Below are 27,348 nucleotides of genomic sequence, written 5' to 3' on the forward strand. Positions count from 1 at the left end.
TTTCCTCCGACTAGTGAAAAATGAAATGCGTGTAGAATGAAGCCGATCCAAATGTACTTGTTTTAAGGACGAGAGCGGTGCCAAAGGTGTTGCGGTCGGGTTTTAATGTGAATTTGTGTTGATTGAAACGTTAAAAGTTATGCAAGTAGAATCCAAATCAGGTCATGTCGGATGTACGCAGGGACAAAAAGTGGCATTTTAAGATTCGAGTACGTTCACATGGATGCCATTGTTCATGTCAAAGGGAGTTGAAGCCACTTAAATGCCACATGTCCATATTGGTTAAATAAACCTTCCTCTTGAGCTCAAGTAAGCCACCGTCTTGATGTGCTCTCGATAGTTGGAGCCTAATGTCCACGAACGAAGTAGAGAGATTTGCAATCCTTCTCACCTCTCGTATACCCTCGATGTTCCAAAATTGACGACCGCAGGGAGCGATATAGACTACGTCTCCCAACAGGCCCCCTGGGCCGACACCCTTCACGAGGGTCTCGCGGCGCCAGCTGAAAAAAAATGGCAATTTTTGTCAATTTTGTAACATAATCTGTGAGCTGAGCGGGTCGACAGTTTTTCAAACACACCCTAAACCCAAGGGAAGTCGGTAACCACTGTCAGCGAAGCCCCGTACTCGTTTGTGACCTAAAATAAAAAATGACGTTTATTAAACATCGACTCCCTAAGAAATGAATTTCCTACCACGATTCTTCAAAGAGAGCTTATTACAAAGTAAAAATCACATGCTTCTTTGAAGTAATTCAGTCAGGGTGAAAAAACATTTGAATATATTTAACAAGAGTTTCTGCGCTATACGCAATAAAACAGTTATGATGCTTGAAAGAACCGCCCTTGTCGCAGTTGCTGACCATGATTGCTTTTTGGTTAACAGATAAAATTTTCAGAGTATTTATCCAGCCCTAGCTAAGTGAAGTAGTAAAATATGGATAGATTTTCTCTAAAGTTAAAAAACTAAAACCCACTAGGGACCATTGAATTTACTTGTAAATGTCTTTGAATTCGGAAATTGGAAGTAGACGACAAGACAAGATTTTGCTTGGTGAGTTGTTTTAACGTGACTTTGTTATTTTTTCATGCTCATGCCAATGCCAAGTGGTCAAAGCATCTGCTTTTAGTGCTCACTAGAGACTCCATAGCTATAGCAACCTTCTCAGACCTAGTCAAGCGCAAATATCATTACAGTGAGTTTCAAACCCTACCATGCCTAACCCGTAGATCATCGCTTAACACAGAACCACTGCATTCATTTCCCGCCGGTAATAGCTCATTGACTCAAGACAACATCTTTACAGTTATCGGAAGAAAATGGAGTTACAATGGATCGAGAAGGTTGATGGTCTAACCACTCAGCTCCTCGAGAGGAACCTGCTGCAAGGACCTACCTGAGGTATCCGATTTGGATGTGGAAACAGGAGCTCCAGATGATGTAGGTGTGGTGGCAACTGCAGCAGTTGCAGAGGCAGTACTGGGGGTCATTTTTTCGGTAGAGGCAATGCGCCTTCGTTTGCGGCTGCCCGAGAGATCGACGGAGTCGTTGAGACGTTTGAGCACATCGGTTATGGTTCCGTCGATGCTGTTCGAGTCGGCCAGGCAGGACTCAGGCTGTGGGGTCGAGGTCGTAGCTCGGGAGGGTTTATCAAATGGAGTCTGCACATTCAGAGATGGAATAGAGGCGTCAGGGGTGACCAATTAATGCTTGCAATATATTTGGACTCACACATTCTAGTTAAACAATCAGGAGTGAGTCCATCAATTAACTTGGTTTAGATTGTCTTACCACTACATTATCGCCACATAATCACGATTGTAATTTGTGATGGATGGTAAGAAACGTTAAATTAGACAAAAAACCATCAAATGTAAAACCTTATTACTGTTGCTGTTTAGAGTTGCTTTGGGTCTACGGCGAAAACTCTTGCCAACAGTATAGGACGATGTAGAAGTCCAATACCTTGTATTTACCATTTTTGACATCGTTGACAGTCTTTAAGAGGATATGTGCGAAGCGAAATACAACTCTTAATCGGAGAAAGTTGACCTCTTAAACCACTTCAGAAAATATGGTGGTTTTACAATTTCTAAATAAATTTTAGGACGAATAGCATATCCCAGAACACCCACTTTAATGAAACCATTTACTTCTCATCAAAATAAAACTTGCTAATCATATGCTTTAACTGTTTCTGCAACGGACAACCTTTTCAGGCTGCAAATGAGCCTTGCTAGATGAAACTTCTCATGGGATCAAGTAGAGAAAAGCGGCATCTCAGGCAAACAAGAGAACAATGGGGATCAGCTCTTTGACGAGCTATTGGCATCACAGCATATCAATTTAGTCACCCTACTCCAATCCCTTCTTGCTCTCCAAGCATTGCGTACCTGGTGCTAGTTAAAATCCCATTAAGGTCGAGTCGGTGAGGCATCTGTCACCTTAGCAGTGAATTACATTCTTAAAAGTCAACTCACTTAGCATTGCTTTCAGCCGGTGAAATGACAAGTCGTATTGTGCTATGTCGACTGACTCAGAAGTTATTGCGGCCATACCCAGTATTTGGACCTAAAGCGCATTGCCTCTCAGACCTTTATAGCAAATCTTTGAATTTTTTTAAAATATGGGCGAGATGAATTATTTTTGGAATGCATTAAAAAGAGTGACGAAACATCATATCATTGCCTTAATGAGAAAATTAGGCAAAAATATCATGTTAAAGATGCTCTCATGTGACACCTGGGTATAACGCTTCAGTAACTCTCTCATCTTGCCAGCTAAGAATGTTAAGTGCAATTCTAATATCTGCCAGTTGTGCTAGCACACTTTATTATTACCTCAAAAGGGATAGATTGAGCTCACAAAAGTCTCAAAAGGAGCTATATTATCGTGACATGGATGAGAGATCTGGAAATAGGCAGAACCGATCCAAATATCGCGGTGTTCCTTTAGCACATTCCACTTTGGAAACCCACCCTGGTTAGGGCTAAAGAGGACTTGGGAGGTCTTCCCCTGCCCCTGTGTGGATGACCTTCGCGACTTAGTGTTGTCCCCAGAAGCGTCGACCGATGAGATAGGTGGGAAGACTGTTTGGAGGCCGCCATTCGATTCTGTTGCTGTTGTTGTTGCTGCTGCTGCAGAGCCGTCAGTGCAGCTGCGGCAGCAAAAGCTGCGGCATTCTCTCCGGCTTCTTGGAGAGGAAATCTTGACGTATTCGTCAGGACCCCAGAGGATGATGTTGAAACTGATGTTGTTGAGACAATCGAATCTTTCGTCTGGCCGTGTGATGAACTTGGAGTCTGGTTGGAAGACAACCGAAAAGTTAATCTCCACCGTACCTACTCTATCAGTCTACCACTTTATATTACCATAATTCTTATTCATCTTACACCTTAAAAAAATTGCAAATGTAATTTGGGAACTATAATAGGAGTTAGCCTGACCCATTGAACAAAAGCTGAACTGACTAAAGTGTTTTCATGTGTCACTGTTTCTGAATCTTTTTTGTACTTATTTCAGAAGTGAATCTCAATTGAAGTGGTATATGCACTTAAGCAGAGGTGGTGAAGGTTGTAGTCGAGAACTTACTTTTTATGATAGGGAGTTTTCATGACTCGATCGTGACCGCAATGAAAGATTTTTAGGCTCTTAAATGTTTTTTATCGAAAATAACGATGTGGGAACCGTTGCAGAGGTGAAAAGCGGTGTCCTTAAGGTCCCATCTTGCTCTTATTCGTAGCAATTGTTGACCTTTGTTCAAGCCGTGCTAGTAAGAGTTGCTATGACGACCGACGCTTGTGCACAAAACCTCCAGCACAAGCGACCTTTGGCACGAAGGCAGCGAAAGAGTGGTCGGTGCGAATAATTTGTAACGTTGTGAGAGAGCGAACACACCAGTGGAGGTGGTAGGGGGACTCACCCGAGAGGAGGCAGAGGAAGGAGTGGATGCACTACCGCTCTGGTTGAGACCCTGTGTTAACTTCGCCAAAACGGAACTGAAGGACTCGTCCGGCCCGGCTGTTGGTGCTGCGGTTGTCGAGGTCTCCTCCACACTGTCTGCATGATAAGAGCCTAAAATTAACCAGTTGGTGTCTGTCAGATACTAAGTGAAGCAAATTCTATATCACTTTTCTTAAAAATGGATGCAGCATCGTTTAAAACTTTAAATTTCGATGCACTTTAAGTGTCATTTCAACCCGCGTTTTAGAGTTAAAGCTTAACTGCTACCGATCTCAGTGGAACCGCTGTTTGGGAATTTCATCAGTTTTTGAGAAACTTTTAAAATAGCAACATTCATGAACCAATCCCGTAACCTGTGGTGTTCGAAGAGCAATATTCTAGAAAGTAAAATCTTCTTTAATCACTGGGATGGATATCAGAAACTGATACTAAATTTCATTTTGTTTACAAAGGCAAAAAAGGAATGACTAATGAAAAATAAAGAAGCAGTAGGGTGATGTTAAAGTGCTTTAGCCTTAAATGAAAAGAATTGTAGCATGCAACTCGATTCGCTTGTAGAAGAAAAAACAAAAACAAAACATGCTGGATCAGGTTAACAAAAGTGGCTAGACATTATTTATGGAATAGTTGAACTAGCTAGAGTAAAAAAATCGCTCAAATAATTATTCTCCTTATGTGTATCTCAAAATGTGATTTGCGCATATAATTTCTAATCATCCACTTAATTTCGAGTAAATTCAATGCCACCAAGGTAAAAGTGCGATCACACTGAGCACTAACCACAATCACAACTAATAAAGCCTAGCAAAGTGTGAAATTTCAACATGACTTCAACTCTGCGTAAAAAACCAAGCAATTTGAAGCTACTTTGGTGAAATAGGACCTATGAAGGAGAGGAGAAAACCCATTTCATCGCAAGGACAATGGTTGTCAATTTACGAGGAAGGTAGCTAGTTCCTTCTCGCTAATTGCAATACAAAGGCCAGGTAATATTTCCAGGAGAGTGACGGTGAGGAGTTTTGCTTAATAACAAGGGCTAAAATAAAATCTAGAGTAAGGAAAAAGGTATTTTAATTGGGGAGATAAATCTGCTGCTGTGCTTGCATATGACGTCCCCAAAAGCGAACAATGGCAGCAATTATCATCACCGAAGCTACTGCTGTTGCTGCTGCCTCTGCTTCTGCTGGTCAATTAGTCAGCCCCTCCCGTGGGAGGGGGGGAGATGAATCACACAAATCAGGACACTGGTGCCACTACTTGTAAGCACCTGAAGTCTATTCTAGGACGGCGCGTTGCCATGCCAAGCACATCTAAATAGATTCACGTTAAATCAAAATTTTACCGCTTATTGAATTAAAATGCCAGAATTTGAGGTGGAATAATACTACACTGGCTCATTATTTGGCAAACTGTATTGCTATTAGACCAATCGCAGATTATTTAAATTGTAAGCAAAATCGACAGTAGACATGATTGAACAGGGTCCTCGAAAATGCAACCAGTCGGTGACTCACACAAATCACGACGCTGTTGGAGGGAGAGAAAGGGATTGGAGCTCCATTGGCCAAGCAAACTGGCCATCGCAAGTGCCATCTGCTGTTGTTGTTGATGCTGCTGCTGGTGGTGGTTAGTTGGATGGTGACGGCTTGATGCATCGAAATTCGCTTGCATTAGAGCGTGATGGGCAAAGAGGATAGGATCCAGAGGGAGGTTGGATTTGGGAGAATAGAGGTCCGTTGGAGACTGATAAAGACTCGATGGAACCACCGTACTCTGCTGTTGTTGGCTGTACATCAGAGAGGCTGAAGGTAAAGAAGTATTTTAATCTCTCGACCATTTAAGAGTGAGCTTCACAGGATGGTGATGACTAATGATTCAGGTGTTGAAGAATATGATGGTAATAATAAAACCAAGGTTACATTTTGATGTCTTCCTCCTACAAACGGGGTTGTCTCTTAATCTGGTTAGACCGGCAGGCAGACAGACAGGCAGACGAGCAAATATACGCAATTATGATTCCGCAATGTAAGGAAGCTATTCCTGAAATGTCGTTTAGTAATAGAAGACAACTACCATATATTCGCAAGCTACCATTCTGGAATGATGTAAAAGACAAATGAAAGCGAATATAATTGGCACTTGTTATGATCTCGGCAGGTTAAAACAACTGAAAACGAGGTCAGTTCAAGAGAATTTTGGGGACAAATGGCAGTACTTTGGCAAAACTTGAGCGCGCAGCACCCTTGTTGAGTGAAAAGCTGCGAATCCTGCGATTCGGCAAACGATTGAGTGCTTACATTTCACAATAAAAGTTCAATAGATCCCATACTGCCTACGAGTGTAAATCTACAGGGCAAGGTGAGGTTTTTTGGTGAATTCAGTGTGCTATTTATGCACTAAGATTGGTGAACTAACCTCTAAGTGGCCGAAACTGTTTGCTTATAATCAAGGAATCGTCACGATTCTGCAAAATTATTATTCAGTTAGTCAGTGAAATCGTCGTTTATTGCAGTAAAGATCTGTATGCACAGTGCGGCACCTTTCCGTCTATTTTCATTTGAAAATAAGGACGTAAAGCGGACCCGATTGTTGCAGATTTTACAACTTTGCGCGAGGTACCCGAGTCACGTGCTTCTAGTACCGTGGAGACAGGTTCGGTTCTCATTTTGACTTACGCCTATAGTTCAGTTTAATGAATCTCGCAATTAGTAATTCCGCATGTGGAATTATGCCAACAGCACCTCCTTTGTGCACTCTTAAACTTAATAAAACTCCAGGCTTCCACATAAAATGCCGCTCCGGCTAATGAGGGCACACCTTGCAAACAGATACCCAATGATTAAATTAGCCAACTCCTTCACCAGCTAGAAGAACCCACCATCATTCGTTTCATAACAAACGGAGGTCTTGATAATTCTAGATATGGCATTAAAAAACAGATACTGCACAGCAAAACTTACAGAGCAGGGTTGAAGCAGTGAATGGGTCCATGGAGCTGGGGGAAGCCGCAGAACTTGTGGTGGTAGCAGCAGCGGCGGCTGCAGCGGCAGCAATAAGTGCATTCATGATATCTCCAGTGCTGGGGGTTAAATTACTAGCTGCTGAGTGTTGTGGTAGAGGGGTTGGTGGTATAGTTCCATTGGAAGCAAATACACTAGCCAGATAGTCCAAGGCGAGATTGTTTTTGCCTGCGGAGTCGGCTGTGGATTGGCCGTTTGTCGCTCCGGACGCGGAGCTGCTGTTTTGCTGGCCGGAGGTGGTGGAATGATAGACGGACATGACTCTCAGTGCGCAAATTTCCGGATCATTTTGGACGATTAGAGTGGTGTCTGAAGCGATGAAGGAATGTGAAATTGGCTGGTCTGCATGAGAAACAGATGCAGAATGGCGTAGAAAGAGGAGACTAGAATACGAATACAAAGCGTCCCAAAAGGGGACCATGGAGGCTGCTATGACTAAGCATGGGGAACAGTGGTGGGGAGAATAAGCGAGGCGCAGAGTTTTTGCGAGAAAAAAAGATGGAGACGTACATACGATCGCTGCAAAAGTCTTCTCGGCAGGCAGGTGTGAATTTGTGCCTGGTTAATTAGACTCTGGGTAAGTGTGCAAATCGGAATATAACGTGCGAAATTAACCCTCGAGGAAATAGAGGAGGTTGCTAATTGAAACAACGACAACCGGCTTGTACGCCAATCACAGATTCACAATTTTAAACAGGACTTCACTGACGTGCTTTGTGTAACCGGATTTTCAGACAATCATGTCATTCGCCCCCTTTTAGTTGGATCAGAAACATGACACGACTATCACAAGACATGTTATTTTTGCTATTTAAATGGCAAGTAACAGTCGAGAGAGCTATTACCTCTGGAGCGTGAATGCACAGGTTTGATCACAACCCGAATTCATGACAGTCAGCTGCCGAGTTTCTCCGCTTGATCAGATGACCACTGCCGACCCATGCGCGTGTTGATAATGACAGAACAGTCGGGCACCACAACCACCACTTGAAGGAACTGCATTAAAACCAATGTGGCGTTGCCATCGTTATGCCCCAATTTGTGTTCGCATAAGTGCGTCCCTCCGCAAAACAACGACCGTGATGGTAGTGGTGGTGGTGGCTGTGCGCACGTGCATATAAGCGTAGACGAAGAAAAATGAATGGACATCGTTCTCCTTACCTCTCGCTTTCGTATTCGCTATCCCTCCGCCATGCTTGCCTGTCTACCTCCCTCCTCTCTTTTATACCTGTCAGGCGTCGTAGTCGGAGGCGCAGATTAGCGAGGGGAGCGGGCGCGTATCGATTTTTTGGCCCTGCGGTGTGACCGCACGCCTTCCTCTAAGGCAGTTCAGACTTGGAGTCCTGGCTGCGAGACGGTTGCAAGTGATGCGTCAACACAACGACACCCGATTCAGTCGCGTTCTATATTAGTACGCGGAGGTACTTAAGTGCAAACAATCCGTTACGTACACATCCCATTTCTTTCATAGCGAGGTTCTGATTTATGTTGAGGACACGATGAGGAATAAATCAAACTGTAGCCCATGTTATCTCCGTAACTGACATTTACTCTCAAATGTGATGCGTGTAGCTGTGATGCCCAAGGATCATTAAATAATCTCCTACCGGTTTCATGTGCGAACAATTTGACCACACCCACCTGTGGTTAATATGGGCTGGGTAATTGAAAATCCCCTCTAATAACATAACATAACCACGTTTTCTGATGAAGAGATGGGACCTAGGATGAAGACAGTAACCCACCCACACATAATCACTCAAGATGTTATTCAAGCAAAGGAAACCACCACTTTTGGTGCAATATTGAAATCACCTGGGAGTTATTTAAATCCAGAAAGCGAAACTATTTTTATCCCGAGTAAGCAGTAGTTCATCCATTCATGTAGGGAATCTAACAATAGAAGCAGGACTCCGCAATGGTTCTTTAAGAATGGCATGAAATAATTAGGTATTTTAATGGCATGGTCGATTGGAGGTTAAAATACAGGCGACTTTAGTCATTGAAATAGGAAAAAAGTTAACGAGGTAATTACACTAGACGCGCTAAAGTTCATCCACATCGAAACTCTAAAGAAATTGCTTAATTTGAACAAGACGTAATTTACCTTGCAGTTAGACAAGTCACAAATTTCCATAAGTCCAGCGTCAGTTTCGAATTCAAATCGAAACCACACTGGGGGGTGTGTTTAAACAAAGCAAGTGCACACACACACACGCAGCCACATATGAATGACGAAGACGTTAGCGCACAGACACACGCGCGCATGCTTCTGTGAAAAGCAGGAAGAGGAGGAGGCGAGAGGAGGAGGGGGTGAGAGGTGGTGTGTGCATAAAGGGTTAGAGAGGGGGAAGGGGAAAGTGAAAACGTCCAAGTATAATGCGGAGAGGAGGAGAGGCGGCTTGTGTGTGCGTGAGTGCGCGCGACACCAGCCCAGCAAACTTCCCCTAGTTCCCACCCGCCCCCCTCGTCTTCCTCCACCACTTGCCCGTCGATTTGGGCAAACTATTAGTAGCAGTAACAGCAGAGGCAGCGGTTTTAGCAGCCATTGCGCTTGTAGATATACGCCTACTGCAGCAACATACCATGCACAGCTATTTTTGGCGGGTTTAGATTAAAAATCAGTCACTTTCCACTAATTTAAATGGCATATCTGATGGGGAAATTGGTTAAATTTGGGTTGTAAACACGTTTTCCCGCCTCTCTTATGCGATGATTACGGAGGATCAGCACTTAAAAGTAGGCTAGGTTTCACTAATTGCAGCTGTCAAAAGTGAATCATCGGCAGTCCGTGGTGCACCGCACTTACACACAGCCTACTCCCACACGAGCAATTAATTTACATTTCAACGAGCTGTTAGAATGCGTCAGATTTCGGGCCTTTCCTACATGCCATTCGCACCGGATTCGCTTTCATTTAAAGCTTGCAAAATTGACGCAACCCCCATTCATTCAGAGAAGCATTACTTTACTGTATGAAAAGTTGAAGCATGGAATGAATACGAAGTTCTGCATACAAACTTATGCAATTCAAGCATAAATGGGGTTTGTAAATCACGTAAAACCACTTCGTAGCAATAGAACACTAACCTCACGTCGTTATAAGACGGTACGTGCAAAAAGTGCTTGCCAGGAACATTAATCCACAGTAATAAATTCCACAGGTATTTGTGGGAGTGTGCGCGGGTGATTTAAATCCACAAACCAGAAATCCGAGGGGGCGAGAGCAAAAGGGGAGGGTGAATGACTGAATGAGTTAGTGCGTGAGCAGGCGGGTGAATGGTTTGATGGATAAGTAGACACGACGACCTGTTGTTGATGCCTTCTGATGACTGTGTGCGCTCGTCAGACACTAAGGCAGAAAAACGCAACAAAAATGCTGCTGGGGCAATGTGTTCTCGCGCAGCACTAACACACGCTTGCGGCATTGTGACTGGTCAAGTTGATGTGTGCTTTCGTGCGTGCGTGCAACCTTCTGGACATGCATGCACGCGTGGATGCACACACGTGCGCACATAAAAATTTAAGTTTGTGTGTGTGTGCGTGCGTGTTGCATGCTTAGAGGTGCGTGTGTGCGTGCATGCACGCTTGCTTGCACGTGCGCATGTTCCTCATAAGTGGTCGTCCTTGGGAGGAAGGGCAAACCTATTGACTACTGCATTCTTATACAAAAAAAGACAATCAATGCCATTCTATCCGCGCGCTCTCTGTGTAAATATGCACGGACAGGAATAGACACAAAGGACAGGCACTTTGCTAATTGGCGGCAAAATCTACCTGCCCGTTGTGATTCGACTTTCAGCCCTCCACACAGCGATTGTTACACCTGCAGAAAATCCCCACCTTCATATCTTTGTCGTCTTAGAGAGGAGGGAGGAAGAGAAGGGAAGAGAGAACCGAATTATTAACTTGGCAGTGCATACACACAAATGTATGGATGCATACATGCATAAATACCTTAATTTCAACTTAGAACCTAAAACGATGCACAGTGAAGGAGTTCGCATTGTTCTTTACGCAATTGGCGGGTGAATGCATTTGCCAATTTTACTTCTGCATTGCCAGGTAATGCCAGAATTTTCACACATAATTTCTAGCCAATAATTGCGTTAGTCAACTAACCCTACACTAGCGAATATTCTGCGATCAGTAGTAATGAGAGCTTCACACCTGAAATAAACTCAACCAGCCATCACTGGAGGGATCTACTGTGCCTTCGGTGATTTGTCGTTTGACAGCATAGCACATTGGTTCGCCCACCTTGAAACACAACTGTGGCCACTCACAACTCCTAGAAGGGCGGAATTTTTGCGAGTGACTCACGTAATTCGGGTGATATTATGTCAAGACCAAGGCGTAATCAAAACCAAGGGTAAGTTCACACCCTCTCCCCTTAAGTTAGACTAGAATGAGGTGAAAGCGAGTAAGACATGGAAGTTGTGACCCCAATATCGGTATTAGATAAACGAGTTAATAAGGGTTATATGAGTATTACTGTAGATAAAAATTGGCTAGGGGTGTACAGACGCAGCTTGCACAAGCTACAAGGTACATGGAGAAAGCAGGAAGGCAAGACTGGGATTTCGTTTCAGCCTCTTGATTAGAAAAAAAAAACAGTAATTGTGGTCCCAATCTATACGGAAAGCAACACGGAAAATTCCCTCTTGGTCTTATTTCATGAAACGTTAGATATTGTTAAGAAAGCATGCAGTTCACGTACCTCTGCTCACTTTAATTTCTTCTAACTAGAATTAAAAGGTTTCTAAGTATCTTTTAACGCCCCATGAGAATCAACCATAAAATCATTGTTAAAGCGTAAAAAACTGAAAATCCCAAAGCAGTGTACCCCAGAAAGAGTCGAGCTCTGTTGAAAACCTTAAATTATTGTCAATTTGATCATTTTTAGTGTTTTAAAGGAGCTGATGATTCACTGCATTAAACTCAAACCTCTGAGTTGAACATCTCGCCGATTAACCAATGAAATTCGGACAAAATATAGGGTCCTTTCAGGTCAACAGTCAGGCGACCTGCATATCTGTTTATGTTGAAGTAAAATGGCGCACTCTGATGATTGGTTTTTCAGCTAATCAAATTGCTTTTTTCTCTTAATTTGTCCCATTTCTTGTAGGTGCAGTGAAGTGAGAGTGAGCCGTCACTTCCTTCACCCAAAACAGCACGCAACCTCTTTAAACGGCCGTTCTAGCGTCTCAAAATGGTAGCTATCTGCTCTCATAGCATAAATAGATGAATTCTGCCAGTGTATCATCGAATAAACACACTTGAAAGTCTGCGAAACATCATACGTACAATGTTCAAATTTTTGCCTTTACTTCAAACACACTTTCTATCAAAATATCAGGGAGGAAACAGATAGTACGAACTGAGCGATTTCTACGACACTCATTGTCCCCCACTTTGTTGTATTGAAGTCGAGTAATCTGCTTACTGTACGATTTTATGTAATTAGTTATGACTGACTGATGTCAAGTATGTCACCCGTGTGTGACGTTATTAATAAATTAAAAAGATTTATCAAAGCAGTGTTCTGGGTGGACGTGATTCTTTAGTTTTGTGTCTTTCAGGTGAAGTTCCGGTACGGGAAGTGGAAACTGGCCTTAGGCTGGTAAAACTTGCATTGAATTCATATCCAATGTTAATACTTACGATAATACCACTAAACTAGTAAGAGTTGTAAAACTTAAGCACTTTATTTTGAACCATCTCATAAAATAGTACACGTACGTTATACCTTGAAGCATAAAAAACTCATAATCAACACTTTGTCGCTGTTTTTGATGTCTAGTGAAAAATCACTCTTGATGTGAATACCTTATTAGCATAATGATTTGAAATAAACCTGCTTATTGAGAAGGTGCGATCCCATAAAAATGAAAACAACCTGGCTGAGAGTTTGAGCTTTCATAAGTGCTTATTTGATCCACACAGACTGTCAGTACGCTGAGTCTTGTCTCCTGAAGACAGGAAAGTCATTAATTAAGCTATTTCATCCATCTGAATCGCATCTACTTTGAGCTGGAATTGCATAGGTCTGTTCACTATAATACTCAAGTACTCCTGAAGCCTTTTATTACTTACAGAAGTTTCGCTATTTCAGTACAGAATTGAAGTGCCTGCGCTAAAAGTAATTGTTCTACTATAGGATTGCGTGAAACGCCCTACTCAAGGTTTCTTCGGGTCATTACGTTATCATTTGTTCCTACTCGATGCTCTGTCAATGCATCGAGAAGTTGGAATTCCCGTCAAACCTATTTCATTGAAGGGGGCACCGCACGAAGGGAGCTTACCCAATCATAATCCATTTGACACATTAAAAGTATACATTTAAATGGTGTATTAAACTGACCTGATTTTTTGGGACACTTTTGGACAACCTTGTGGTGAGGGTTCACGTGTCCTTTTACTTGAGGTGAAGAGTAATTTCTATCAACCCCAACATTGACTGATTAGATTGGTAAAGTTTATTATAAGCAAAAATGGTTCGAGTGTACTTTAACTTATTTTTAGAGCAACTTTCCGCAATTGCACCCTTCATCAAATTTCCACAAAGCAGAGCTTAAAATTTATTTGAGGTCATGGAATTCCTGCCATATACATTTGAATGTGGCTAATCTTTCACATTTTTAGATGAACGAACAGCAGGTCCTTTATGCTAAATGAAAACACTTCATTTGCCCATCACTTTAACCCTCATCAATACTCTAAGGGGTGGTAATAACTCACCTTTCCCGAATATTATAAGGCAACCCGAGACTGCCCTGAAGGCGAAAGAGGTCATAATACTAGGGCAGAATATGTACCATCAACGGATAGAAGGGTTGAAGGAAGTACAAAGGCGAAGCCCTAAGCACCCTTTAAAGTTTCACACAACACCCTTCCTCTTTCGAGCGACGGCCCCGGCAACCCACTTGGGCAATCTTTGGGTCGGCCATCACAGTGGTTAGCTCTGCGAGGAAAAACACCCACGAACCAACCGCACGTCACCGAATTTGCAAGCAAATGAGAACAAGTTTAATCGCAACATCACTGAGCCCTGTTGACAATTCTACGGGATCTGGGATTTTGTCCTGTTTGGAAACCGTGCTAAGGGAAGGGGACGTGTAAGCCATCACTTACATCCATCGCCAGTCTTAAGAACACTGACCAAAAGGTAGTCATTTAATGGTGGAAGGGGTTTAAACCGGGTCTGTGGGGAGAGTTTTGCCACTGTTTTCACTTCAGTGGTGCTCAGCCATATCTGATTGGATTCAATGCAGGTAGTAGAGAGGTTGAGGATGTATTGCGTGTTCCAGATGGACCACGGACACGGCTTGTGTCGTTTCACTTGTTACCAGCATTTCTGCAGACCATGGGGCTGGGGTAGTTGCCGAAGGTTGACGTCATCTTTAACCCTTCCGTTAGGAGTTGTCACATATTCTCCCATCTGCAACATATGCCCTCTTTCCGTCACACCGAGGTTTAGCATTCAGGTATGGAAATCAGGGCAGATGTTTTAAGGATCGGTTTCGCTTGCCGCTGCCACCAATGTATCACCATATGACTTTCCTAAAGACGAAGGAAGTCATAATACTAAGGCAGAATATGCACTGCCACCGTCCGGAATGGCTGGGGGGCTACTGGCATGGCCCAGAGGCAGTGTTGCCCGGCGGAAGCACAACGACTAGGCCTTAAGTGCCCGCTAACCCAAAACGAGGAGTCAAACAAAAATCAAAATATGGTATATTAAGCTGGCAGTGCAATTTTTACGTAAGTAACATCACAGTATTTGGCATCTTAATATCTCCTATAAAATTCACTTCCGAGTCTGTTGTTTTGTTTGGTGAAAAAATCGGTAACGGAGACATTTGTAGCCGATGCCACAGTGTCACCCCGTTCGATGTTGAAATGACATTCATGCTTACGGAAGTGACGAAGTGCAAACGACATTAAAAATTCAAGAGTTTTTTTTAGAATCTGGAATCGCAAGCGGAGATCAAGTAATCGAAAAGTTAGTGCAATTTTTGATACGGCTCACTAGAACAACTTGTTGTAGGTATTGTAGACTTGCAAAATGCGATTGTTAACCAGCACACACTGTAAAGCAGCAGTCGATGGGCAATTTCCTGTTATCTGGAATTTGCATATCATTAAGTGTCGGTTGAACCTCATAGGTGTGATTTGAGCCTGTCTGAATTGCGAATCAACCAAGCCGCAAAAACTTTTCTTCAAACTTGTATTACTTTCGACCAAGGTAGAGTAGCAGAAAGCAACACCAAGAAATAGTTTAATCAATTTAATTAATATTTAGCAATAAGCCCCAAAGACGACCATTTCGTTCTTCACTTCTTTCACCTTATAAAAACCCGCCATAGGGAAGGGAATGGTTGCTGACAGGCCTGCTTGTGATGAGAAATGGAATTTGCATTCCAACATTCGTTAAGCGAACAACTACATCACCAATCATTCCCAAGCTATACATTCACCATCCATCCCACATTTCTACGGTGGGCAAGACTTTATCCGCCTAGGATAAGGCTCATTTTACTTAGAGGTGTGGTGTACTGCAGATGCAACCACTCACTGCGAATTGATCACCTGCAATTATGACTGCAAGCCACTTAGTTGACGCAAAGCGATCCATATGAGTGTACAAGAAAAATTCTTCTTTCTCTACTTCAGAAACCGTCAATCATACGGAAGAAGTTCCCCATACCGCACCTTAGGATGGAAGGAAAAAGAGAGAGAAAAGGGTGAGGCTCTTTCCTGTCTTCTAGGGACAAAAATAGATCTTACTTTGTTATTGAAGAACCCATCCTCAGCTAGAAGGTCATTTTAAATCTGTTGATTTATTTATTTACTCGGGTGCTAATCAGGCGTTGGCTGTAATTGTTCTGCAATTTCTGCTGCACCGTCACAACCGCCATCGGCCTAATTGACCTAGCAAGTGCGCGGCATCGCAGTCCACGTCGGAGTAATTACACGCCTTTGTGTGTGTTTCTGTATTTACAGAGTAATTTTGCATCATGCATCATTTTGGCATGAATTTTGAACTAAGATTGTAGAGATGAAAATGTCTTTTTGCTGAATTTTTTTTAATTCGACGTATGCAGCTAAATGTAAAAGTGGGGCCCTACTTGTAGGTGGCTTCAACTCCCCTTCATTTATGCTACCAAAAACCAAATCTACGATGCCATTCTCGATTTCGTTACATTAAGGTTGGAAATTGCACTCGCTTAGGTGGTTAATGAGAACTTTCGAAGGGTGGTCGAGATAGGCTAAATTGCATTCTTACGACACCAGTAAGTCCCCACTTCCTCCCTCACATTAGCCGAGAGAAGGCTATTAGCAGTATAAGCGGTATTTTTTGACTTCTTTTTAAGTATTAATGCCAGGGCCGTGTCAATGACAAAAATGGCCAAGCAAATCCAAACTATGAACCATTTATTTGAACAATTAAGGTTTGATCGACCAAAATGGAATCAATTAAGCAAACTGCTGTGTCTCTAAAGCCTAGCTAAATGTGGTTAATGAACAGGCCCTTTCTCCAGTGCAGGACAGGGCTGGGACTTTGCTATCTGATTTTACACAAACCCAGAGAGAGAGAGAGAGTGGGAGAGTAAGCGGATGTTAATAGTGGCAAGGAGGAAAGCAGGATAGTAGAAGAGGCGGGCGGGTGGACGGGCAAGCAGGCAGGCAGGCAGGCGACGGGTGTAGGCAGGCGGGCGGGCGGGCGGGCAGGCAGGCAATTCATTGATTGTGCGAACATCGCAGCCGTTCTCCTGGTGATTAACTCTTGCAGCTACCGCCAACACCAACAACTGTATCCCTCCTCAGTGGCTTACTTTCTCCCCCTTTCTCTATCTATACCCCACCCAATCCACGCAAATTTGCTAGGGAAAGGGTAGAGTTAGTCCACTTCAGAAGGAAACATTTTTGCTATCTGAAATGTTTTCCTAGAGCGCGTTCAGTGGAGAGGGAGGAAGAGATGGTGCCCAGTTTTCACCCTCCTACTTCATATTTCCCTGATGACCTTCCTCCCAGTAATGACGGGCATCTTTTCTTGGTATCGGCATTTGGCAATCACATGATCCTACGTGAAATGAAGTAAACAGTTTGGAAATAAAAGTGAGATAACAATGAAGATGTCGGGGGTGAGAGCTATCCTTTGCTTCTGGAGACAAAGAATTTTGCGTAGGTGGGATTCTCAAACTTTCATCGCAGCGGGAAAGCACCACAGATTGTAACTTCATCGAATAATGCATTGAAAAAGGTTACCTCAATTACCCAGTTTCCATTCCGAACAACTTGTACGAACTTGCTTGGCTATCTTGTGACCACTACCATGTGGTAATAAAGAAAACTGCGGAGTCCGGAAAAAAAAACACTTTCAACATGACATTGTAGATAAATGAAAATTGGCAATTCGAGAAAAGCATTACTTTCAAAGTCCTTGCTACTACAGTAGTGTTTTGTTGGCTCACCCCTGCGAAACCACTTCGTACGTGTACCTGTTTTACGTGAAACGGGTGGGAAGAGAAAATAATGTGGTAACAGTGTTTTTGGTCTCGGACAAACGAGCGCTATTAATTGCGTGTTTTAATTCAATCTCATGTACGACATGTTCTATGGGTAAAGCGAAATGATGTCGTATCACAACATGGTTAATGACATTTTATAACTACAATGTATAATCCCACCCCATAATATGATAATTTACCCGTACTTTGAACTGGGACGATTTACAAAGCAAAAAACTACACTAAAGACTTCACTAAATCCTACTTCAAACCCACTCTTGCCATAATTTTGATTCTGGTCTTGATTTATAAATACAGGAAGAAACTAACCCAATGTGAATGCAATAGCAGCACAAAATAATCAAGCATTATTTATTGACTACGGTGCATTCTGTGTTGGCTAAACAATTCCGAAAAACTTTTCGCTTTTGGATTTAGATTATACCATTCGACCAAGAAGGCATTCACGGTAAATCACTCGGATTGGCATATAAGGCTCAAAAATTGTGATTGTTGTGCTGCGTCAAAATGCTATTGCAGTGTTATGATATTTGCTCTAATGTACTTTTAATTGCTCAGGCTCTGATCCTCCAGATTTGCACTTCCGTCCATAGAGATGGCCTTCCAGGTGTTTGCATAGCTTTCTGTAAGCTGCCAACAAAATTCTTTCGTGTTGGCATGGCTTATAACAACTTGGGGAAGATTAAAGATGCTATACTATGAAGCAATGTATTTTTGCTTGAATATGAATTTTAAGTGGCAAGAAAGCAGATTGGACCAAACTTGTGACTGGGAACATTCCACTGACCCCTGAGAAGTGACAAAATTGGACTCATCCATAAAGTGGCATTTTTTATTAAGTGGTGCATTACACATCATCGGATTTCTTCCTCAAACTATTTTTCTCGACCTAGGTGCATCAAACCGGAGATGGGATGACAGAAGAGTGGATTATTAAATGGTAGTACAATAGTGGGCCATTTCCGCAAAGTTTTAACGAAGGCGCTTAAACATCAATCTCATATGTATAGCTTAAGCAAGGTACCAAAAGTTTACACATCTTCACAAAAATCATTTAAGTAACTCACATGTTAAACTGTGTCAATGATGGGTTCATTTGGTTATTACAACTCGCAGTTATATAATATGGCAGTGTTTCAAGCTAGAAAACCAAATTCTACTTAGAACTGCTACATAATCTCGCGAGAGTAATTAGCAAACAGTTATGCACAAGAATTTAACTGAATAAATTAAACCTTTTCAAGGTCAAACCATTGCAAATAAGGGGAATGTGTTTTCGCTTGATTGACTTTGTAATATTGCTATTGCTGTCATTGATCGGCTTACAATGCCTTCCTGTTATAAAATGGACACAGTACCCGTGTGGCTATGACAGTCCCGTTGTTTATGACAGTGCTCTCCTTACTGAAGATGAAAGTCTCCATTTATCATGTTCTGTATGTTCGCATTGTGAGCCATACCTCGAAGAGTGTAAGAAGGATTTTGACCTTAGGAAATGGATGAAATCAATACGTACTAAAATTAAAAAGGCAAGGAAGTCAGGCGAGGTTTTATCATCCGATGTTTCGAACATTCGTGAGAGGTATCAATAGGCTGTATTCATTTTCACTACTTTTTAATTCGAATTGTTATACTTTTTCAAACTAAAATCCAGGTAGACAATTGGCAGTCATCAGATCTTTGATGCTTACTAAAGGCATACTTTGATGGGCGGCTATGATCCATTATTCATCATTTGGATATGCTGTTAAACGTACATGGCATCGTTTTTCCACTACCCACGTAGCTTGAAGCTTTTTCCGGGTATTCTAGAAAAGTTTAATGTGTATCGACCCCTACTTGTCTAAGATTATTCAGTGTTAATGTGACTTAATGCAACCATTATCTTCCTCTTTGTAAAAGAGTCCGTTTTCGACTCTTTGCGGGATTTGGATCTATTCCTGGTGATATCCTTCGACCCAAGTCTAAAACCGCCCTCCTAAAGAAGTTTTTGTTTGGAAACTACACAAAACAGCAGTTAAACTTATTTTACACTGTGGAAAAGCCCGGTAGAGCACCACAACGAATAACTTCTGTAAAGACACAACATTTCTCCCCTCGTGTCTATGTATACATGGATCAACTCATTCTCCGTCAAACACGAACAAAAGACACGGGTATATACACTTGTATGTATCGTGGGCGTCCACGCATCGTTTGGGCTGTTACCGTACGCGCTGCTGGCGAGGAGCCGTATAGACAGACCATTGCACCAATGGTCTACCTAGAAACCAATGAGACTGATACGAACCCCCCTAAATCAATTAGGACGTTAGGAAGGAAAACTATCATTCCAGCCAATATCCAGGTAGGGTTCAGTAATTTTTAAATGTCTTGCAAAAAAAAATTATGAACTTTCTTGATCTTAAGTGAGTATAATGGTTAGAAGACACTTAACCCCGTGTCATCGGCTTAGTAGCCGAAAAGCCCAAGTAATTGGACGAATAATTGAAGCAGGTATCTTTTGACTAAAAACTCCATCGGGGCTTTATATAAAAAACGCTCGCGTAACAGATGAATGCCTTAAGTACTACTTGGCTGTTAAGCAAGCTACCTAACAAAGACTACGTCATTTTGGAATTGATGCTGCAGACTGAGCGACGTCCTAATGGCAAGATTACTTTTTTCCCAGCAGTTTTTTTAAAAGTTTATTTAAAACGAAATCTTGTGTTAAGGCACACCTCAAGACCCTATTTTTGTTTCTAACACAATGCTACCTTACTTCTGCTAAGCCGTATATTTGAGGCACCCTCAGATCCTTTATCATAAAGAGGTCTCGAACCATGAGCATATAAAATTGGTTGCAACTTGATTCCATCAGCATTTTCTTTAAGAACGGTCCTGATTCCTTTAAAGCATGTCTAAATCCACAGAAAAACGACGCGATTAAAGCAGATACCTTGGATTTCTGCTATGAATTACCAAAGTTTTAATCATCATCCTTCTGGGACAGAGTTCTCTCAGAAAAATCAGTATTTTTGTTGTTTTGGGTGGCCATACAAACGCTGCAACCGATCTAGTGTTCGATTTATCCTTGAATGAGCTATAAGGCCCCAGAGGCATCCGAAGAGCTAGTCGACTACCAGACTAGACGGCATGAGCCTAGTTAAGTCATAGAAGTCTCTAAAGGCACGTGTAATCAAATGTTCAGCTGTGTTTTGATGTGAAATGGATTATTTGACCTTTTTTCCTTAGATATTTACCTCGTGGGGTCCATGGTCACCCTGCGTGCCGTGCGTGGCCCAGTTGCCCCCGGGTATACCCGAGCTCGGTTTCTTTGAGCGTGGTGGTGAGGGCTTCCAAATGCGCGTGGGCACCTGTTATACGCGCATGCTTGACGGTTTCTTCCCCGTGAGGCCCTACAAGCTGGCGCACTACGCCACGAAGCCGCTTCGACAGTTCGGTCGCTCTGGATTGCCCTGTCGTTCCCATCTCATTGCCCGTGGGGTCATGGAGTCAAGAATTCAGGCGCTCAAGAAACGACCCAGTGAACTCATCATTCGACCCTGTTATCGACCCTGTCCTGCTCCGAAAAACTCGTATGTTATTTTCATTGCTATTGCTTGTCGCTGACGGCTAGTGGTGATCAGTGGTTGCATACTCAAACAATGTCTTCGGCCGTATTTCAAATGGTGACCATGGGGATTTTAATCACCAGCGGTTTATTTGTATGGGGGCTTATGGACTTGTTGCATTTTAATAGGCCTGATTTATTGGTCGTATACTCATTATCGAGGAATCATGCTTAAAAATCACAGAGTAACAACGCTTATGATGCATTATCATCTTTACTTTTGCTAAATAATCCTGTTTTTTGCTTCTGGAGATATAATCACTTATAATTGCAAAATTCTCATTCCTATGTCTCATTAGGAAGGACTTGTAGATTGTAATGATCATTTTAATAAAAAAAAACAATCGTAGAATTTTCGACACTTGTATAATCCTCATTATGAGGAGCGAGATTTCTTTGGATCATTCCCCTTTGAAATTAAAACAATTGTTTTAAACAGCTTTATTGATGAGCATATTTCTACGCTTTGTAGTAGTTGGCAAATTAATTCATCCGGATAATCACATCGCCATCAAGTCCAACATAATTATTGCTTTTGCGTAGAGCAGCGACTTCGATAAAATACTGCAGACCCACTCATTTTCTGCTTATTAGAAGAAACAGCTTCGAAAACCATCAACCACAGTAAAACAGGTTACCTGAATTAAACCTGAAAATTAAGTTTGTAGATCCAAACCTCCCTGTACAGTCCTTTCCCACTGCAGATTCATAAAAATACTCATTAACGACTCTTTGTTTACTTTAAGAAGAAGGTGGAAGCAGAATAATCCTAAGTTGTTTCACCTCTATTTCTCACTAATTGTCAGCTATTGCCTCTGGATGGCTGAAACTAGATTAACCTCTAATTGTTCAACCTTTCACCGGCGACAGCGTAGGGTTTTAACATAACTCAATTTGAAGCATTTACCAAGTTAAATAGCGTTTGCATCCAAATTACGATCCAATTATTTGTATTGTAATTTATTGCTTTGTTCCAAAATTTCCTCATTTGTACTTAGATAATTCAACTAATCATAATTCTCTCCCCTGAAATGCCAGCAACAGTGATTACCTTACAACCCGACAAAGCATTTTGTATTTTGCAAACTGTGGTCCAATAAAGATAATTATGAGCATTGAACCAAATTGCTGACCTCTTTGCTCGGCAAAGAATGGCACATTGATAATTATAGATAAAAAAAATATTGGTAAATCCCACTAAGCTCCAGATTCTAAACACTGGGAATGAATGAACTGTGCATTAGCGCTGTTCTCTCCCAGCATGATTGACCCTTGGCAGTGGCTATTTTTCGCCATCAACAGACGCCTCTACTCCTTCATCCCCTTCACCCGAGGCATGGTAAAGGCGAGCGCACTGGAGGCGGCCGATGAGGTCGCAAAACCATCGATGAAACGGATACGCATTAAGGATGGCGACAGTTTCGTCCTCTCCTGCCCCCTGCGGGGTACTGTTCACTCACCCATTTCCTGGTTCCGCCTTCCTACCAGCAAAAGTGAGACCAACAATCTCACTGCCACTGCACTCATGGCGGGCGCGTTTGGCGCCTTTGGAACCCCCTCTGGCTGGCTAGCCTTCCACGCAGAACAGGTAAACCTATCCACCCTGCTGGCGAAGTCACGTGGTAGGGTACGCCTCGACCCCGCCTACCACCTGATTTATGCTGAAGCCAAATCGGCCAGCGATGCCGCGGTGGACAGCGAGAGCGGGCTTTTGCCCGTCTTCCGTCTGGCCTGTGTGCATGGAGACGCGCGCGGCAGCAACTTCAAGTGGTCCGATTGGACAGGGGTACTCGCGGTGGAGACGATTGTGCGGTGGTCACAGTTGGAGGTTATTACGGGTTTGAGCACTGCGGTAGCTGTCCTTATGCCTGCATTCCTTTCACTTGCAACTGTCTGTATGGCTGTCAAGTGTCTGGCCGATGAAAGGAAGGCTGCTATGCGAGCTGCTGCAGCAGGAAGAACCCAAAGACCCAAAATATGAAGGAGTGGTTGCTGTATCCACCAAAGTAATCAATTCGTATGTTCGACTCGCTCTGGATGAGTGTAACAAAAGAAAGTGTTAGACCGTTATCGGTCATAGCTATGGTTGGCAAGAATAGTGAATGCGCTTAAAAGCGATAGCTTCGACCCGAAGAGGTAAATATACATATGCATAGTACCTATAGGAAAAATTATTTGGACAGTACTTATTCATAATGGAGCTGTTAACCCCGTAAATTCACCAGGGTAGTGATACGCAAAAAACCCCTTAGCCATTAATAATTCCAATTGACATTAGCAGAATCGTAAGATTCATTGAAAAAATCGCATTTCTTGTCGGCATGAAAGATTGCCATTTCTGCTTTTATGATGTTCTACTGATTGACACGTCCATCAAGCGGCCCCACAACAACAATAAAGCGCGATGAATGGAGCTTTTGCAGCTCAAATATGTATGCGTTTACATACTCAACGAGTACACTTGTTTTCCTTAAAGTCAAGAATCTTGTTTGGAGCGATAGCGAGTGCTGTTCATTCAAAAACTATTTACTAAAAAGAGGGATAAAACTGAAACCTAAATCGTGAACCCAAATAAGCGAGACTTCTACGTTGGTCAACCATTGACCTCTTGAAATAGACAAATGAACAGTTGTCAGGGCCAAATGCTACATTCTTGGCAAGTAATTTATTCTCAATGGATAACTCCACCACGACTTCAAAGGGAATACCATTATCGCTGTTACAAGGAATCTGGAACTCACGGAACACCTCCTGATAAGAGGCGAAAATATGTAAAACGACAGGTTGCACTAGGCGAAAAGTATGCACTGAAAACTGTCAGCAGCTAATGAGAGTGAAGTGATGAGCCGCTCACAACTAGCAAATGAACCAAATTAGATCCCAAAGATTGCGAAACGCATACCTCTAAAGGCGCTAAAAAGCAAATAATTTATGAGGCAACTATTCATGCTGCGAAACTTCCAGTAGGTAGTCAGTTTCATCCGAACATCAGCTTCATTGACGCAAAAGGTCAGAAGATAAATCAGCACAACAATTACAGCCACTCATAGACAGAAGGGTCGGACACCGGTAGGGAGAAGGCACGGGAGAGATTTCATCTCCGATGAGACAACACAAATAGCAGAGGTCCTAAAAATTACCGTCTACGTAGAGGAACAATTGATCGATCTCTTCATAAACAGTGCTCACACTCAAGTGCATTGACATTTATTCGCCCTGACAGATATAAGGTAATTATGATACAACTTCTACACATAGCAATCGTTTAAAATCCAACTCTTGTACATATTTAAAGCAGCGAACATCCATCTCTATTAATCGCTCAAATCAGTCATGCTCCCACTGCCACCACCACCGTCTCCACGACGACTCGCCCTCCCCGTGGAAGAAACAGAGGAGGAGGAGGATTCCGAATCCGATACGTACTCCGCGCTCTTAAAGATCCCGCCGGCTCCGCTTTGCGAGGAGCTTGTCCCTGCCGTCACCGCTTTCTTCTGCATCTTCGTGGGTGAGATCTTCGTCTTTTTAACACTACTCTTCACCGGCTCTTCCAACTCCCCAGACGCGATCTTCTCCTTGTACGCTCTCATATCACGGTCGTATTGCTCCTTCAACTTGTCTGCCTCCGACTGATACTTGGCCTTCTCCTCCGCGCTTAAAGTCTTCCATTTCTCTCCCGCTGCTTTGGCAACTTCAGCAACACCAACAGAACCACCCAGACTCATCTTGATGTCCTGTCGATGCTCATTGAACCAGATAAAGTAGGCTGTCGGTGGTCGGGAGGGTGCATTAGGATCCTTCTTTGATGCTTTCTTGCGCTCCTTCTTATCGCTTTGTCGCGGTGGAGGGGCCACCCTTTTGGCTTTTTTCTGGCGCGGCGTAGACGCGGAGGATGAGGAAGCACTGCTGGCAGAAGTGCTTCCAGCAGCAGAGGATGAATCTGAGTCACTCGAAGACTGAGCGTTACTGTCGTACTCTTCGGCGATGTCTGATTCGCTTGAACCCATCTCTGGCGGGTTAAAGTCCTCGTCATCCTCATCGTCGTCGGAGAAATCGGCACCAGCAAAAGTGCCCGCTGCGGCCTCGGCAGTGCGTTCACGACCCTCCGCCTTCACCTTATCTAAATAGGCGTCGTGTGACTCGTCGGAAGAGGACCATATGTCTTCCAGCTTCTCGCGCCATACTGCATCACTGTCCTCAATGTTCTTTACACGTAGGCGCTTCTCACTCACGTAGTCATACAATTTGTGATACTCGTCACGTTCAATTGAGACGAAGGTGTGGGTGACACCCATCTTGGTTTCGACCTGCCTCAAGACAAAAGCAAATTAGCAAAACTACGATGGAGAAATACGGAATGTAGAGGTAGTGTTCAGACCTCAAAATCGAAGGAACGTAGAGCACCTGTGCCGCGCGAGAAGTTAACGCTGACGATCTCATCGAATCTAATAGAGACTGGAGGTCGAGGAACAAAAATAAAACCTCGTTCAAGTGGGTAAAGAAGACCGACATAAGTCTTGTAACTGCATGCAACAGCAGAACCACCACCCTTTGCCCTAAACGACCCCGGGACGGTTATCTTTTGGTTGTACAGCGTCTAAAGAGCGAAACCATGACGGTAAAAAGGATTCCAGAGGAGGAAGTGGCGGTGGGTTGAGGCATACTTTACAAAGCCGAGCGAATAGATCGTACTCAGGACCAACCATGACCTGAGTGAGCTTGCCCTCGTAGTTCTTTTGAAGGTACTCCTCAGAGACACTGAGCTCAATGTCGATGTGCTTATCCTTCTCGAAAACCATTACGATTATATGATATCGCGTCTGACCATGTTTGAGGGGAGGATCAACCTGAGCCGCAAAGAAAACCTGTCGGTTGTCGGGGTGCGGAAGTAGGAGCAATCGAATGATAGTGCTCTTAGGAATCTTGTAGTCAAATGACTTTCCGTGAAGATGCAGGAAGGAATTGTAGAGTTTAACGTCATAACGACCACGCGGTTGGAGGTATGAGATGTCCTTAAATTCTACCAGGGAATCTCCGGTGACCTGGGACGTAAAATCACAATGTTGTAAGACAAACCTGGATTATGTCGGCCTTTTGCATAACATGCGAGTATATGGCAGTAGCCGCGCCATCTTTGTCGGATTCCGTGCTTGGAGTGTGAAAACGCATTTCGGAGAGGCATATTTCGGCATCATCATTGGGATGGAATTCGAAAATAACCTCATTCTTATTTGCTGCTGCATTTGAAATGTTAGACAATGGAACATCGAAGATCAGCGCGTTCTTGTAAGCAAACTCCATAACATTTCCTTAAAACATAGAGTAGCAGGCTGATGGCTTACCTTCAAAAACCACATCACCCCAGTTAAAGCCTTTGTAGCAGAGTTCACGTTTTGCTATATCAACACCATAATTCTTCTTAAAAAACGACGTAACTTTCTCAGACTCTATTTCACCAAATCCGTCATAACGATGAACGTTTTCATTGTTGAGCTTTAGGCGCAAACAGAGCCCTGAGGCCCGGAAAACCCAATTGGCTGATGAAATATCACCGCTTGAAAAATGAGCAACTTTCCCAGTGATTTCATTCCTAAACATAAGATCTGTGGGCTTTAGGCGGAGTTTTCCTGGATAAATATGGCCCCGAATCTCTTCAGTAATATTTTCCAGAAATAATTCAGTCATAATTAAGACGATTAGTCTTCGACAAAAGCAAGTTCAATCGGACCAATGGCACCGCTGCTCAATAAGCAGTTTTAAACGAAAGATATTGAACTTATTTTTGATGTACATGACATTAGAGTAGCACAAGCACTATGTATATAATCCAGTCTTTATTTTGTATCCGAACGACCTAAAGTATTTACCAACCTTAGCATTTAAAATGCAGCGAGTTTTAGAACACCCTTATTCTATTATTGAACACTGTCATGCATTAGTCCATGTTTTATGTTTATTACACGAACTTACAGGTAAACAAGTGGCCTACATATCCATTATTTTAAAAGCCATTTGTGTAATACGATAGTGGTTTATCCCTCGGTTCTGGTGGGGCGCCACTTTTGTACTTCGAATTAGCCCCCTTATACCTCGCTGGGTGGGCTGGCCTTTTGGGCCATGCCAATAGCCCAGACACCTTCTCCGTGCTGAATATATATATTCTGCCCGAGTATTGTGTCTTCTTTCGTCTTCAGGGAGTCTCGGGACGCTACATTT

At 42.9% G+C, this 27,348-nt stretch overlaps 3 protein-coding genes across 3 annotated transcripts in view; 1 reads left to right on the forward strand and 2 right to left on the reverse strand. All coding sequences in view use genetic code 11, as the record gives it.

Moving 5' to 3' along the window:
* Positions 1-16,747, reverse strand: part of EGR_00563 (Bromodomain adjacent to zinc finger domain protein 2A) — a gene marked incomplete at both ends in the record, with an annotated part of 29,069 nt that extends 12,322 nt beyond the window's left edge. Inside the window, 8 exons of the mRNA XM_024489812.1 lie at positions 392-503; positions 582-639; positions 1,398-1,662; positions 2,980-3,303; positions 3,813-4,075; positions 5,479-5,766; positions 6,925-7,326; positions 16,573-16,747. Coding sequence (XP_024355809.1) covers positions 392-503; positions 582-639; positions 1,398-1,662; positions 2,980-3,303; positions 3,813-4,075; positions 5,479-5,766; positions 6,925-7,326; positions 16,573-16,747 — 1,887 coding nt within the window. The remainder of the gene's footprint in view (positions 1-391; positions 504-581; positions 640-1,397; positions 1,663-2,979; positions 3,304-3,812; positions 4,076-5,478; positions 5,767-6,924; positions 7,327-16,572) is intronic.
* A 2,140-nt stretch (positions 16,748-18,887) lies between these two features.
* EGR_00564 (hypothetical protein) lies at positions 18,888-23,113 on the forward strand (the record flags this gene model as incomplete). The annotated part of the gene is made up of 4 exons (XM_024489813.1): positions 18,888-18,955; positions 19,422-19,866; positions 20,754-21,097; positions 22,435-23,113. 4 exons carry the CDS (start codon positions 18,888-18,890, stop codon positions 23,111-23,113), a joined length of 1,536 nt encoding a protein of 511 aa, XP_024355810.1.
* An 86-nt stretch (positions 23,114-23,199) lies between these two features.
* Positions 23,200-26,817, reverse strand: EGR_00565 (FACT complex subunit SSRP1; the record flags this gene model as incomplete). Its single annotated transcript, XM_024489814.1, has 6 exons — positions 23,200-23,291; positions 24,476-25,439; positions 25,511-25,729; positions 25,797-26,174; positions 26,209-26,441; positions 26,475-26,817. 6 exons carry the CDS (start codon positions 26,815-26,817, stop codon positions 23,200-23,202), a joined length of 2,229 nt encoding a protein of 742 aa, XP_024355811.1.
* Between the last annotated feature and the right edge of the window lie 531 nt (positions 26,818-27,348).

The sequence above is a fragment of the Echinococcus granulosus genome (assembly GCF_000524195.1).
Source record: "Echinococcus granulosus chromosome Unknown EG_S00002, whole genome shotgun sequence".
NCBI lineage: Eukaryota > Metazoa > Platyhelminthes > Cestoda > Cyclophyllidea > Taeniidae > Echinococcus > Echinococcus granulosus.